The 13785-nt window shown below is 38.9% G+C and overlaps 1 protein-coding gene across 1 annotated transcript; it reads left to right on the top strand.

Moving 5' to 3' along the window:
* Positions 1 to 9173: 9173 nt before the first annotated feature.
* On the top strand, positions 9174 to 13505 carry LOC122055167 (E3 ubiquitin-protein ligase WAV3-like). Its single transcript, XM_042616553.1, has 2 exons — positions 9174 to 9572; positions 11349 to 13505. The coding sequence occupies exons 1-2, from the start codon at positions 9348 to 9350 to the stop codon at positions 13209 to 13211; spliced, it is 2088 nt and encodes a 695-aa protein (XP_042472487.1). The 5' UTR covers positions 9174 to 9347; the 3' UTR covers positions 13212 to 13505.
* The last annotated feature ends 280 nt before the right edge of the window (positions 13506 to 13785 follow it).

Genomic DNA, 13785 nt, shown 5'->3' with positions numbered 1-13785 from the left:
ATCGATCCAGACATTTCCCAGCGAACAGAAAGATTCTGGATCGATCCGTGGATCGATCCAGAGGTCCCAATCGATCCATGGATCGACTGGGACGCTGCTGCTTCACGCGATAAGCGCTGGATCGATCCGTGGATCGATCCAGGCGTTTTTCCAGAGCACAGAGGCGCTCTGGATCGATCCGTGGATCGATCGATTGGGAATAATCGAATCGATTGGGATCCGACCGTTGAGTCGTATTTGAGCCGCAGGCGAGCGTTGTCTTCGGCACTTCTTCACCGATTCATTTCAGATCTTCACCAGCTCCTCCACAGCTCTTCTCAAGCTCGAGATCACCAGTTCTTGAAGGTTCTTGGAGGCTCTTCCAAGTCAAGAGGTCGATCAAAGCAAGAAGAAGAAACTAGGGTTAGGGTTTGTGCACTCATTGTAAGCTTGTATTTCTTTACTACCCTTTCTTCTTCTTGTATTGAGTCTTGTAGGGCTTCTTCGCCCTTGGTAGTTACCATAAAGGAGAGTTTTATTTAGTGGAGGGTGTGTATGTTGGTGTGGATCCTTGGACTAGTCACCTCTTGTGAGGTGGATACCAAGTAAACCAACCGTGTTAGCATTGTGTGATTTGTTTCTGTATTTTCCGCTGCACATCTTCGAAGAAACAAGCAACGCCGAACAACGGGCACACGACGAGCTATTCACCCCCCCTCTAGCTACTTTTGGTCCTAACACTTTTTGTACTGACTTTATAAAAGAACTAGACCTTGGTTATTATGGAAGTGTGTGCTCTTAATCCTAATATAATAACAAGCACATATATTTAGTATTTATTTTTTTAACTTATCAAAGGGTGAGATTTAGCTCGATAAATCAATAGGTCCAATAAGTTGGGAAATGATACTACTTATAGTGTGTGTTATTGATTATAGAAGGAATCTGTGTCCTAGTTATCTAGGTTGAGAATGTTCCCAAGAGGAGCTCATAAGGATTGTCATGTTAAACCCTGCAGGTGGACTTAGTCCGACATGACGATGAAGTTGAGTGGTACTACTCTCGGAGATAGATATTAATTTAGTGAGTTGTCAGTAACTTACTTAATTAGTGGACATTCGTTATCTTAAACACAGGGAGACTAACACACTCATAATAAGAAGGAGCCCATAATGTAATTTGGGATTGGTGCGGTAGTGAGGTAATAACTCTCTAGTGGAATGAGTTATTATCGATGAACTTGAGTTGTGTGTTCGGGGCGAACACGGGATACTCAAGCTCATCGGAAGGCCAAAACCAATTTCTCCTCTAGGTCCCTATCGTAGCCTCATTGGAGCCTCAAGTCCATCCAAAGAAAGGTCCATCTTGGTGTCCAAGAAGGGGGCCGGCCCAATGCTTGATGACCAAGCAAGGGCCGACCACATCCACTTCTATAGGGGCCGGCCCTATTGCTTGGTGACCAAGCATGTAGGGGCCGACCAAGATTAATTCAAATAGGATGGACGTTTTGAATTTTTAAAATCTTCTTTTTGTAGAAAACTACAAGTTTTAAAAGAGAGATTTTAAAAACTTTCCTTTTTTGAATTAGGACACATGTTTTAAAAGAGAATTTAAAAGTTTTAAAACTTTCCTTTTTTAACCATCTTCATGGTTGAAGGAAAAAAGGAAGAGAAATTTTAAAATTTAAATTTTCTATCACCATGTTAAAAAAGGAAATTTTATAAGAGAAGTTTTAAATTTTAAAACATGGTTTTAATTTTTTAAAACTTTCCTTTTTTAACTCCCACTTTAGGAAATTAGGAGAGAGCTTGTAAAATTTTATAACGACTTATAAAATTTTATTAAAAATTTTATTTTTCCTTTTTCCCTTGATGAGGTGGCCGGCCACCTTGCTTGGTGCCCAAGCAAGGGGCCAACCATAATTAAAATAAAAAAATCATCACAAAATTAATGTTGGTGATTGATTCAATCAAGAGGAAAGAAAAGGAAAAATAAAAAGGGAAAAAGAAAAACTAGAGGATGATTTTATTTTTTGTAAAAAAATTTTCCTTATTTGCCTTGGGCAAGTAATATAAAAGAAGGGGTGAGCAGACCTCATGAGAGACAACTCTTATTCTCTTGCTTGGAGACTCTCTTGGTGTGGCCGGCTCTCTCCCTTCTCTTTTCCCTTTTGCTCTCTTCTCCTTGGTGGTGGTGGTGGCCGGATTTTAGAAGAAGAGGAAGAAGCTTTTGGGTGATGTTCATCTTGGAGGATCGTCACCCACACGACGTCCAAGGCGAGGCGAGGAATACGACAGAAGATCTCGAGGTTATTAGCTTACAAAGAGAAGGTATAACTAGTAATTTTCTTCCGCATCATACTAGTTATTTTCTTTGTAAGAATTCTAAATACAAGAGACAATTAGATCTAGTTTTTCGAATTAGTTTTTCGAGTTTGTGTTTTCTTCTTTTTCGAATTTGTGATTCGATTGTTCTTTTTGGTTAACCTAGAGTTATTTAAGGAAATTAAATATTAGCTTTGCTTAAAATGCTTTGTCTAGGTGGTGGTGGTTGCTCCTATATCCAAGAAGGCCATGTGCCTCGCCATGCAGTCCTGGAAGCCAATTTTAGAAATTAATATTTAATGGAATTAATAACATAGGTGGATTTGAATCAATAGTATTAAGTTCCGCTTGCGATTCAAATCTAAACCATTAAGAACAGATAAGTTAAATTTGTAAACAATGATGTTAAGTTCTGTCTGCGATTCCTAATTTAACTTCTAAAGAACACAATAGGTTATTTAAGGAAAGGTTCGACACTTATATAAACGTTTTCCTAGGACTAACCAACAGAATCATCTTACCATCATTACAATTTCCTCGTCGTCGAGAGAAGACTCCGACTCAGGTTCATCTCTCGATGCTTTGAGGGTGATGTTGTTCTTGGGCTCCTTCGTACCTGCACATCTTGATTCGTGCACTTCAAATGTAGAAAAGAATTCTTCTAATGTAATCTTTTCTAAGTCTTTTGAAATATAAAAGATATCTACTAATGACGCCCATTTTGAATTTGTAGGAAAGGAGTTTAGTGCGTACCTTAGCGAATCTCGGTTACTTACCGTCTCTTCGAGATTCGAAAGTCCGGTGATGATTTCCTTTATCCTTGAGTGCAGATGCGCAATTGTCTCGTCTTCCCCAAGTCGTAGGCTGGTGAGCTGGTTGCGGAGTAAATCCCGTTTTGCGAGCTTTGCTTCGGACGTTCTTTTGTGTAGTTCAAGGAACTTCTCCCAAAGTTCCTTCACGGAGTCGCAGTTGCCGATCCGGTTGACTTCTTGTGGCGGAAGAACGGTTAGTAGATGGTACTCAGCTTTGTCGTTTGCCACGTAGTTGACTTGCTCCTTTTTCGTCCAGTGGTATTTCTCCTTACCTTCTGGTGTTGTAAAACCGAATTCCATAATTAACATTAAATAAAAATCAGTTTTAAAGAATACCTGCATTCGCTTTTTCCAGCTAGCGAATTCCCCTTCGAATTTCGGCGGGTAGATGCTTGGTCTGATCATTATATCGTTGTTTCGTTTGGCGGTTAGTCCTCCTGAAGCGCCTTGGCTCTGATACCACTTGTTGGATCGCGGCGGCTGGCTAGAAGGAGGGTTGAATAGCCTATAAACAAAAAAAACCTTTCTCGAACTTTCTTAAACTAACACTTGCATAAATTAAGAAAGTAATAAATTAAAACTAAAACGATGAGGCACAGAGAGATTTACTTGGTTATAACCGGAGAGGTTGTTAATCCAAGGAAGATGTCGCACTAGAATATCTTCTTCAGGCGGAGAAGCCTCTTACAGAAATGAACGCGCAAAAAGAAAGAAGCTAAACTCTAAAAGAAGCACACAAGTGTTGGAATTACAATTTCTGAGTTGATTGAAAGCTTCTGGACTAAGGCTGTATTTATAGCCTTGGTCGGGGCGCCCTGGGGGGGATAAAACTTTATCCCCCAACGTTCAGATCGCGATTGACGCGATCTGGTCAAAAAGTCAACTCTGGGCGCCCGGAAGGGTTCCGAGCGCCCCGGACTGGTCCGGGCACCCTGGACTGTTCCAGACGCCCCGGCAGGGAAAGTTAACCCCGTTGACTTTTTTCAGCCCGGGTCTTCTGCTCCGGCTCCGTTCGCCTCAGTCTGAGTATTTCGCTCGCTTGGGTGATCTCTGCCATCCGGAATAGGGCTCACCTGAACCCAACTTTCGGTCTTCTCGAGCAGGCTTCCGCTCCGGCTTCTCGTCCCTCAGAATCACCGCGTGCTTCCTTCTTGTCCACCAGCATACTCATCCGCAGTCTTCGTCCCTCGGTCGCACCTCGTGCTGACCTTCTCGCTAGCTGTGTCTCTTGCTCCTCGAGTAGTCTTCCGCTCCGGCTTCTTGTCCCTCAGAACCACCGCACGCTTCCTTCTCGTCCGTCGGTGTACTCTTCCGTAGCGCCTTGTCCCTCGGACGCACCGCGTGCCGTCCTTCTCGCTAGCTGCGTCTTCCGCTTGACTACCTGTGCTCCTAAGCTCCTGCACACTTAGACACAATGTTAAAACACACAAGACCTAACTTAACTTGTTGATCACACCAAAACAACCTTGGGGTTCCAACACCTACAATCAAAACAATGCCTTTCTCGGCCGAGTGTGCATTAATCTGTTCATGTAACTCAAATTCAAAAAAAAGTTCATCTAATTTAATTAATGACAAATCATTAGATACTTTGCAGGCGTCTACCATTAATGCCCACAATGTATTCATCAGAAACGCATTTAGTGCTTACTTGATTACGTCTCAATTCTCCACCTTCTGTCCGATTCCATGAAGACCGTTCAACAGATCTTGAATCCGCGAGTGAAGTTGGCTAGCTGTCTCACCTTCTGCATTTTTATGTTATATAACTTATTTAAAATCAGATCTCTTTTACTTACTTTAGTATCGAAAGTCCCTTCATGCAGCTCGATCAGTTTTTCCCACAGCTTTTTCGCACTTGAGAACGGGGCGACTCTGTTCAGTTCTTCTTTTGTCAGGCCGCATTGTAGGGTGCAGGTTGCTTTGGCGTCGGCTTCAACTTTCTTCCTTAAAATAGCACCCCAGTTCACACATGAAACTGGTTTTCCAGTGTCATCTCATGGAAGCTTAAGACCAGTTTGAATAATAATCCACATCTCGACTTACGTCTTAAGGTGGTATTCCATCCGGCTCTTCCAGTAGCCAAAATTCTCGTTGGAGAAAAGAGGTGAGCAGGTTGTGCTGTAGCCTTCTTGATGGGCCATTAAGGATCTAGTACGCACAAAGAAATAAGAAAACTCGTTCCAAGACTTGGTCTTGGAATAATGAAAAATATGCGAACTCGAGTGGTGTTGCATCAGCTTCGAGAGAAAATTTTGATTGTGATAAAACAGATCAGAAGACAGTTATTTTACTAATTCCGATCGACTCCGAAAAATAACAAATTACCACGAAAAAAAATGCTTGAATGGTGATTTCACCGATTCGAAACGACCCCACTCTGATACCAATTGTAGGATCAAAGGCGATAGAGGGGGGGATAGCGCTCATGGCTAATTCGTTCGTTAGAGTAAAACACGCAGCGGAAAAGTAGATAACATAAACACCAATGATTTTTACTTGGTTCGGAGCCTGTGGCGACTCTTACTCCAAGGTCCACACTCGTTGAGTGTTTACTTTGGGCAATCACTATCAATTCGGAAAATTATAATTTGAAATACAAGATTAAAGTAATAACCGAACATTATATCGACAACAAAAATAAGTAAATTTGAAGCTTCTGATCGTCAGAGTTGAGTTACAACTTTATCGGGTCGTTCTTTGAGCAACACACAGAAGTAGGATCACAATTTTGAGTGTTGTCTTTGCTGCTGGTCGAATTAGGCTTATATTGCCTGTTGAGGGCGCCTCCAATCCCGCCGAATCCGCAACGTTGATAAGCTCCTGCATCTTCGCTGCTTATCCGCCTGAGGGCGCCTCCAAGCTCCATGGAGGGCGCTCTCCATCAAGCATCCAGGGCACCTCTAAGCTCCATAGAGGGCGGCCTCGCGCCTTGCTGTGGGGCTGTCGACTAAGTCACCTGAGGCACCTCCAAGCTCCATGGAGGGCGTCTCAGGACTGTTCATCCGAGGCTTTCTTATGCAATTTCCGTTCTGCAAGGCATGTTAGTTTACAAATAAAGTATACCTTGCAAAACAAAGTTAGCACAATAAAATAAGGCAAATAAAAGTAATTTTGACAGTCTCCGGACTGTTTGGTTCTGATTTCAGATTTCACCTCCGGAAACCCTAGGTCGAACCGATGCCTACTGTTCCCTCACCGGGGAACGCGCCCTCACCTACTCCACTCAAGAGAGTTTACCTGTTTGCCAGTTTGATCCTCCAGATCAGCTGGACTTTTGCTCAGCGTCCAAATCTCCAGAACTTTATGTTGGACGTTCGCTCCACAACCCGTCTAGTCTTCCACCCAATTCGCGACACCAGGATTTCAACTTAGAGTCTCTGACTCTAGGATTTTTGCCTGAAGCCTTTGACTCGCCAAGACTTTCCACCTAGGGTTACCACCCCCTAGGACCTAGGGTTACCGCTCCCTAGGGTTTCCCAACTACCTAACCGCAGCTAGGACTTTTGCCTAAGTACACTTAGGACTTTCTTGCAATCTCATTCAAACTCGTTAGATCACAAATAATCTTAACTTTGAACCCTTTGTCATTATCAAAACTTAGGTTCGATCGTCGGATGCTTTCCACACCAATACATATGCTTCATATTCCGAATTTTAGACTATTAGTTTTCCTATAATATTTGTTTTATCCAACCTATGATGTGAGAACTCTTACCTATTCAATACGACACTCAATTTCTCATAGAGATGTAGTGGTCCTTACCGATATATTATAGTCGGACCATACAACACTCTCTTACATATTTAGTACTATACCTGAGTTATCATTATTGAGATATTACAATCAAACCTTAAAAAGCATTCTTTCAAAAAAAAAAAAAAAAAAAAAAAAAAAACAACCTACACATTAACACAATAATTTAATTAATACATTCATTAAATATTTATTTTAGTTTTGATATTTACTTATAACCTAATATAATCCTCCTTTTTTTTTTTCTGAGTCTTATCATGACCGATTCTTGATGGATAGAGTTTTATCACCCCATTAAAAATAAAGATAAGTCGGTTGAAGTTATTTTTTAAAGGTTAGCGTTCGTAATACAAAGAACAAATATTTTATTATTATTATTATTATTATTATTATTATTATTATTATTATTCTAGATTAATCACTTTTTCACTTATCTTATGAGAAGAAAACATAATGATGATTTAAAAGTGATTCACTAACAGATTTTATAGAGTACAAAGGATAATATGTAGTAATTGAATTTTAAATTTTAGATCCTTGATTATTATTATAGGACTTAACCATGACACTCTGTCCAAAATAACTATTATATCTTAACGTTTGTATATGCATATGCATGAAGGTTTCTTATTCACTCCTTTATTCTCAAAACAAAATTCCACCATAATTATTTTAATCTTTTAAAATAGATTTCGGTTTCGTGGCCTAATAGATCAAGGTGTTTGCCTCTTAAGCCGGAGATTATTAAAGTTTAAGGGGTTAAGAAGTGAAATAAATAAACCTCGAGTCATTCGTCCAAATCACGTTTATATTTCATTCGTATAATTATAAACATTAATTGTCATAGTAATAATAATATATTTATATAAAATATTTTATTTGACACGAACTACTCGATTTAGTTTGATAAAACCACTTTGACTAACTCAGTTCACTCATTCAGTCTAACTAATTTATTCATTCTATTTAACAATCAGTCCAATTAAATCATCTAACCTACTCACTAAATTAAGTTCAACAGACCCATCGATGCATCCTACTTATTTAATTAATTAATTGGACTTGTTTTTCAACATTTTTGCTTTTAACTTAACCAATCCATTTGGATTTTATTTTTTTAAAAAAACCTAATCCTAACTCATCAAATCAAATACAAAAATTATAATCTTATTTTATGAATAACAAAATATTTACATTTATAAAATTATATAAGGGTAAAAATTGAAAAGACCCTCTAAATAATGAAAATTGTAAAAAAGGAGTTCTCTTTATAATAAAATAAAATAAAAAAAATAAATAAAAAAATGAATGGACATTCCATGACATATTTTATCTTAAAAATATTCTTACTCTCAGTATTATTATAATAACTAAACTACGATTAACTGTAGCAGTTAATATTATATTATTTTAAAATAATTTTAATCAATTTAAGATGATTTTAATTAAGTAAATAATTTTGAATAAGATTCAACTTTTAGGATTTCAAATTTAGCTAATAATTATTTTTGAATGATTTTGATATAATTTAAATAAGTATTTTGGTATAACACTAATTTATATATATATATATATATATTAATTTTGATTAAAATAAAATAATTATTTTTTTACAGGTAGCTGCTATAATAATATTAAAATAAGGAGTATTTTGATTATATAATATTTGATGAGACGTCATTTCGATTTTTTTATTTGAAAACGAGACATTTTTTCGATGATTTATATAATTTGGAATACTTTTTTATTTTTTATGGTTATATTATAATTAAACGGAAACACTTTCCTTTTAATAAATATTTTTTTAAAAAAATCATTTATTTTATTTAGTGATAAAAAATATCAACGTTGAAAGATTTGTGGTTTTAGTAGTAGCACATCGAAGTGTCTTTGTGTTCAACGATACTTATCCTTTAGTGGAAATTTAATTCCACTCTATAAACATTTACGTATTTTCAACGTACTTCTAAAATTTTTATTGCTTTTAAAATTTAAAATATTTTTAAATATAACAGTTAATTTCAGGATAAAGTTTAAAATGCCTCTTTATTAATATTTATATTTTTGTCTAAGTGTATGAGAATATTTTATTTTATCTATTAGATTGCTTTTTAAATTGGTCTGTTATTAATGAAGAAATTTTTTTCTATTATTAAAATATCGATATTCGAAGGGGTTTTAATATTAATAAATATCAAGTCGCATTTTAAAAATATATTGAGTCTTTGGGAGCATTTTAAGAATTTCCTTAAACTTTAAAGAGTGAACCGAAATTTTCGCTTATCTTTAAATTAAACCTCAATTCCTCATCCAATCAACGAGTAGCCTCCTCCCACCGCCGGCCGACGATAATTACCCGCAACCACCACCGGCACCCTCCCCGTACGGGAATCACTCGCTTCCCTTCGTTCCTTTCGCTCTCTCCTCCGCCTTCTGTAGGGACGGCCGGCGATCGAGTGAAGATTGGCAGATCGAATGGGCGGGAGCGGGTGGAGGAAGGCCCTAAGGGGTTTCAAGCTCTGCGTCGATTCTCCCCTCGCTGAAGAAGGCGATAACGACGTCAGGCCCCCTGTCACGCCCTCGGACCCCTCCGCCGCTTCGCCATCGCCAGATCCATCGGATTCACAGCCGCCCACTCCCACTCAGTTGTCCTCAGGCGTCCGCCCGCGGGTTTCCACGTCCGGCAGCGGCCTTTCGAAGGTAGGATGCACTTGCTCCTCTTTGATCTATTGGTCTCATGGGATTTTGGTTTCGATCTATCGAGTGGGTAAGCAAATTCCAAAGGTCGCGTCAGTGTCCGCGCTTGGTCTATCTTCATCTGGATCTGTTTAGTGCGCAGCTAGTGTTTCAATTAGGCGTGGAACGTGCAGTCTCTCTCTCTCTCTCTCCCTCTCTCTCTCCTGGTTCTCTACATGCCTGCCACTTTCACTGCCACGTAGAGATCGTTGTGTGATCTCAGTCATCATACGTTGAACGTTGTGCTTATCAAAAGAAAATGGGATCATATTATAACTTTTCGTTGCATATTCTTGCCCTAACTTGAAACGTGCTACTAATTTAGTTAGAAAGTGATGCTGCAAGCTTGCAGCAGCAGATCTGGAGTTTTCACGATCATTATCCCGCCTTTTGATGTATCCTACACTAAAATTCAACAAAAAGGCATGATGTTTGGGACATAAGGGTGTTTTTATTTGAACTCCTCAAGTTCCTCATCCCTGGTGAAGATCACCTTGATCCCCCTAACAACCATTAATGTGTTTATTCTTTTGCATTATAAGTTTAAAGTAGAATAGTTAGTTTTATATTATGCTAATTCTAGTTGCACAGATGGTTGTGATCAAGTTTCATTAAAGCACATATTACAGATTTAGCTGACCCTTTCTGTTAGAACTATAGTTACTTTCTAGATTCATCAGAATTTGAAATGGTTACCTTATTTGACAATATTTGCTATTTTTCCAACAAAGTTCTATTATTCTCATTGGCTGAAAGCCATAAGGTTTACATGGGACAATGTCCATTAAAGCCTACCCTTTCATTCGTCAAACAGAGTGGTTGTTGTTCCCAGTAAGGTGGAACAAGGAGCAAGTTAGTTAATCCTCAAAATAATGTTGGATTATGTTGTTTGAAATAGAGGTTGTTTGCATATTATACCGGGCCAGATCCTTCTGGAACCTTCGAAATCATGTTGCGGATTGTCCATTTTACAATCTTTATCACTTTTGATCTGCACTTGTCATGCTTATTACCTATGTTTCACTTATAATCGTTCAAATCATTTCCCTTTCATTTTCTTGTCATTTACCAAAAATAAATGTTTAATTTCTCAATGTTATCACTTCTAATCTGGATAGAGAATTTGGGTGTCCTAGGTTCTAATATTGTCAATGATTAAATTTTTCATGATTCGATCAACATCTACAAGTTCTATAAGTATGTATTCATTAGTTATGCTTCGATGATCAAGTAGTACATCATATACACCTGTAGAATATAAACAAATCGTCTTGATTTTCAGCTACTTTTTTGAATCAATTTAAAATGTATTATACTATTGGCATTCTTAGAAGTTTATAGCAAAAATATTCCAAAATCTTGTTAGAGTAACGTCCTCTTCCATGCATTTGTATGATTATTAGCCTTTGTTTCTTTTTGACAAAAATCTCAACAAACTCAAGGCTTGATATTATTCTGATATGCTTGGAAAATGTCAAGTTTGTGGTTGTTTTGATAGTTATTATCTCTCTGAATTATGCATATATATTGGGAAGGAGACTTCTGTAACAATTTAATGTTTTACTAACAATTAATTTGCTTTTATTGTTTGTTCTATCACTGTTGTTTGTTTGTTTTTTCTCTTACTTTTATTCTCAGATTGTATATGAGTTGAGCTTCATGCTTTTCAGTTTCTTACTCTATAGCAACATAATGTCGGGAATGCTATATGAAATTAATCTCCCTTTTATCTATATCTAGAGGACGTGTGCCATATGTCTGACAACCATGAAACCAGGGCAAGGTCATGCAATCTTTACTGCAGAATGCTCGCATAGCTTCCACTTCCATTGTATTGCCTCATGCATAAAGTATGGCAACCATGTCTGTCCAGTTTGTAGAGCAAAATGGAAGGAAATACCATTCCAAGGCCCTTCTAATTCTCCTCGTGCAAGGTCAACAGTTAATCCAGTGAACATAAATAGGCATCATGCTTATAGTTTTCAGCATCGCCTCTTGCTCAATTTGGAGCCGTGCATTTTCAATGATGATGAAGCATTAGACACCACCCCCAAAGCTTCTGGAGTTTGCCACAGTGGATTCGCCAACACTGTAGTGATAACAACATCCCCAGAATATTCAGCTATTCCAGAGTCAACTTCGACAGATAACTTTACAATTTTGATTCATCTCAAGGCTCCTCTTGCTCCCAGAACAGAGACTTCATCACAAAATGTCCATGTAGGTGATGAAGTTCCTAGAACACATCGAGCCCCAGTCGATATTGTGACAGTGCTTGATGTAAGTGGTAGCATGTCAGGCACTAAACTTTCACTTCTGAAGCAGGCAATGGGATTTGTGATCCAAAATCTCGGCCCGCTTGATAGATTGTCCGTTATTGCCTTCTCATCTACTGCCAGAAGGCTCTTTCCACTTCGTCGAATGTCTGAATTTGGCCGCCAGGAGGCATTGCAGGCTGTCAATGCACTGGCAACAAGCGGTGGAACAAATATCACAGAGGGACTTAGGAAAGGTGCCAAAGTGATCCAAGAACGCAAGGAGAAGAATCCTGTCTGCAGCATCATCCTATTGTCTGATGGGCAGGATACCTATATCCTTTCTCCAGCAATGCGTAATGGACGACACATGCAACCAGACTATAGGTCACTTGTGCCATCATCTATTCGAGATGGAACTGTCCATAATGTACCTGTTCATGTGTTTGGATTTGGTTCTGATCATGATTCTGTATCAATGCATTCAATCTCTGAGACCTCTGGGGGAACGTTCTCGTTCATTGAAGCTGAGGGTGCAATCCAGGATGCATTTGCTCAGTGCATCGGAGGGCTTCTTAGTGTGGTTGTGCAAGAAATGCATGTGCAGCTTGAGTGCCTGCATCACGATGTACAGCTACAATGCATAAAATCTGGCCGATATGCTAGTTGGATTAGAGATGCTCGACGTAGTGGGACAATAGATGCTGGGGATTTGTACGCTGATGAAGAGAGGGACTATCTTGTTTCTGTCAATGTTCCTCCTGACCACCATGAGACTCAACTTCTCAAAGTTAGCTGTGTGTATAGTGATCCCGTGACAAAGGGAGTAATTAGTCCAGCAGCTGTAGAATTGAAGATTTCTAGGCCAGAGTCAGTGGTGTCACAACCAGTCTCAATCGAGGTTGATCGTCAAAGGAACCGACTCCACGCTGCAGAGGCCATGGCCAAAGCAAAGGCAGCTGCTGAGCATGGTGAACTCTCAGAAGCTGTTTGTTTACTGGAAGAATGCCGTAAAAGGATTCTTGAGTCTGAGGCTGCAAAATCAGGTGACCAACTGTGCGCAACCCTCGATGCGGAGCTCACGGAGATGCAAGCGAGAATGGTTGATCGACAACGATATGAGGCATCGGGACGAGCATATGTTTTGTCAGGGTTGAGCTCCCACTTGTGCCAGCGGGCAACTATGCGGGGGGACTCAACCCATAGCGGAAGCTTTACTCAATCCTATCAGACACCTTCCATGGCTGATATGATACAGAGGTCCCAAACATTTAGTCCTGCAATACAGCATTCAAATTCCAAGATGCGTCACACAATGTCATTTCCGGCAGGACCAAAACCCAGGTAATTTGTTAATCTTCAGTTGGTTGTGGGAGAAAATGGGCAAGTGTAGGTACATCCTGAAGAACTAAGAGAAGGCCTTTTAAATTGGTTCTGGAGCCATTGTTTTACTGCGAATGAATAAGTCGGATTGGTTAAGTAGATTGGGATTTATTCTACCTATTGTTAAATGGGTCTAATGGCGTGTATATAAAGATTGTATGTATATGAAACAAGTATACCTTTGTCCCTTTGTGCCTTTGTGGTTGTTGAGATAAAGAACAAACGCCGCATGATCTGTGAAACATTCTTTAGTTTGCTAGTTTTTTTTTTGTTTTCTTTATCAAGTTAATATATTGATGCAAGTTGATATATACTTATAGTTTCCTTTGTGTAGATAGTGTTGGATAAAACTGATAAAATTATGGCGGCAATTTAGGACCCCAGAAGACAGGGATGGACATATTAAAAGTTATCTAACTCATGTGTTCGCTCTTTATGCTCGTGCATTTTGGAGCCTTTCCACACTTCAACATTTGTTCATACGGTGAATAAAAAAAAATATTGGCACATTTTCCTTCAAATAAATTGTGCCATAGGAC

This window comes from Zingiber officinale, chromosome 1B (genome assembly GCF_018446385.1).
Source record: "Zingiber officinale cultivar Zhangliang chromosome 1B, Zo_v1.1, whole genome shotgun sequence".
NCBI classification, from domain to species: Eukaryota; Viridiplantae; Streptophyta; class Magnoliopsida; order Zingiberales; family Zingiberaceae; genus Zingiber; species Zingiber officinale.
This window is presented reverse-complemented; position numbering and strand designations above follow the sequence as displayed.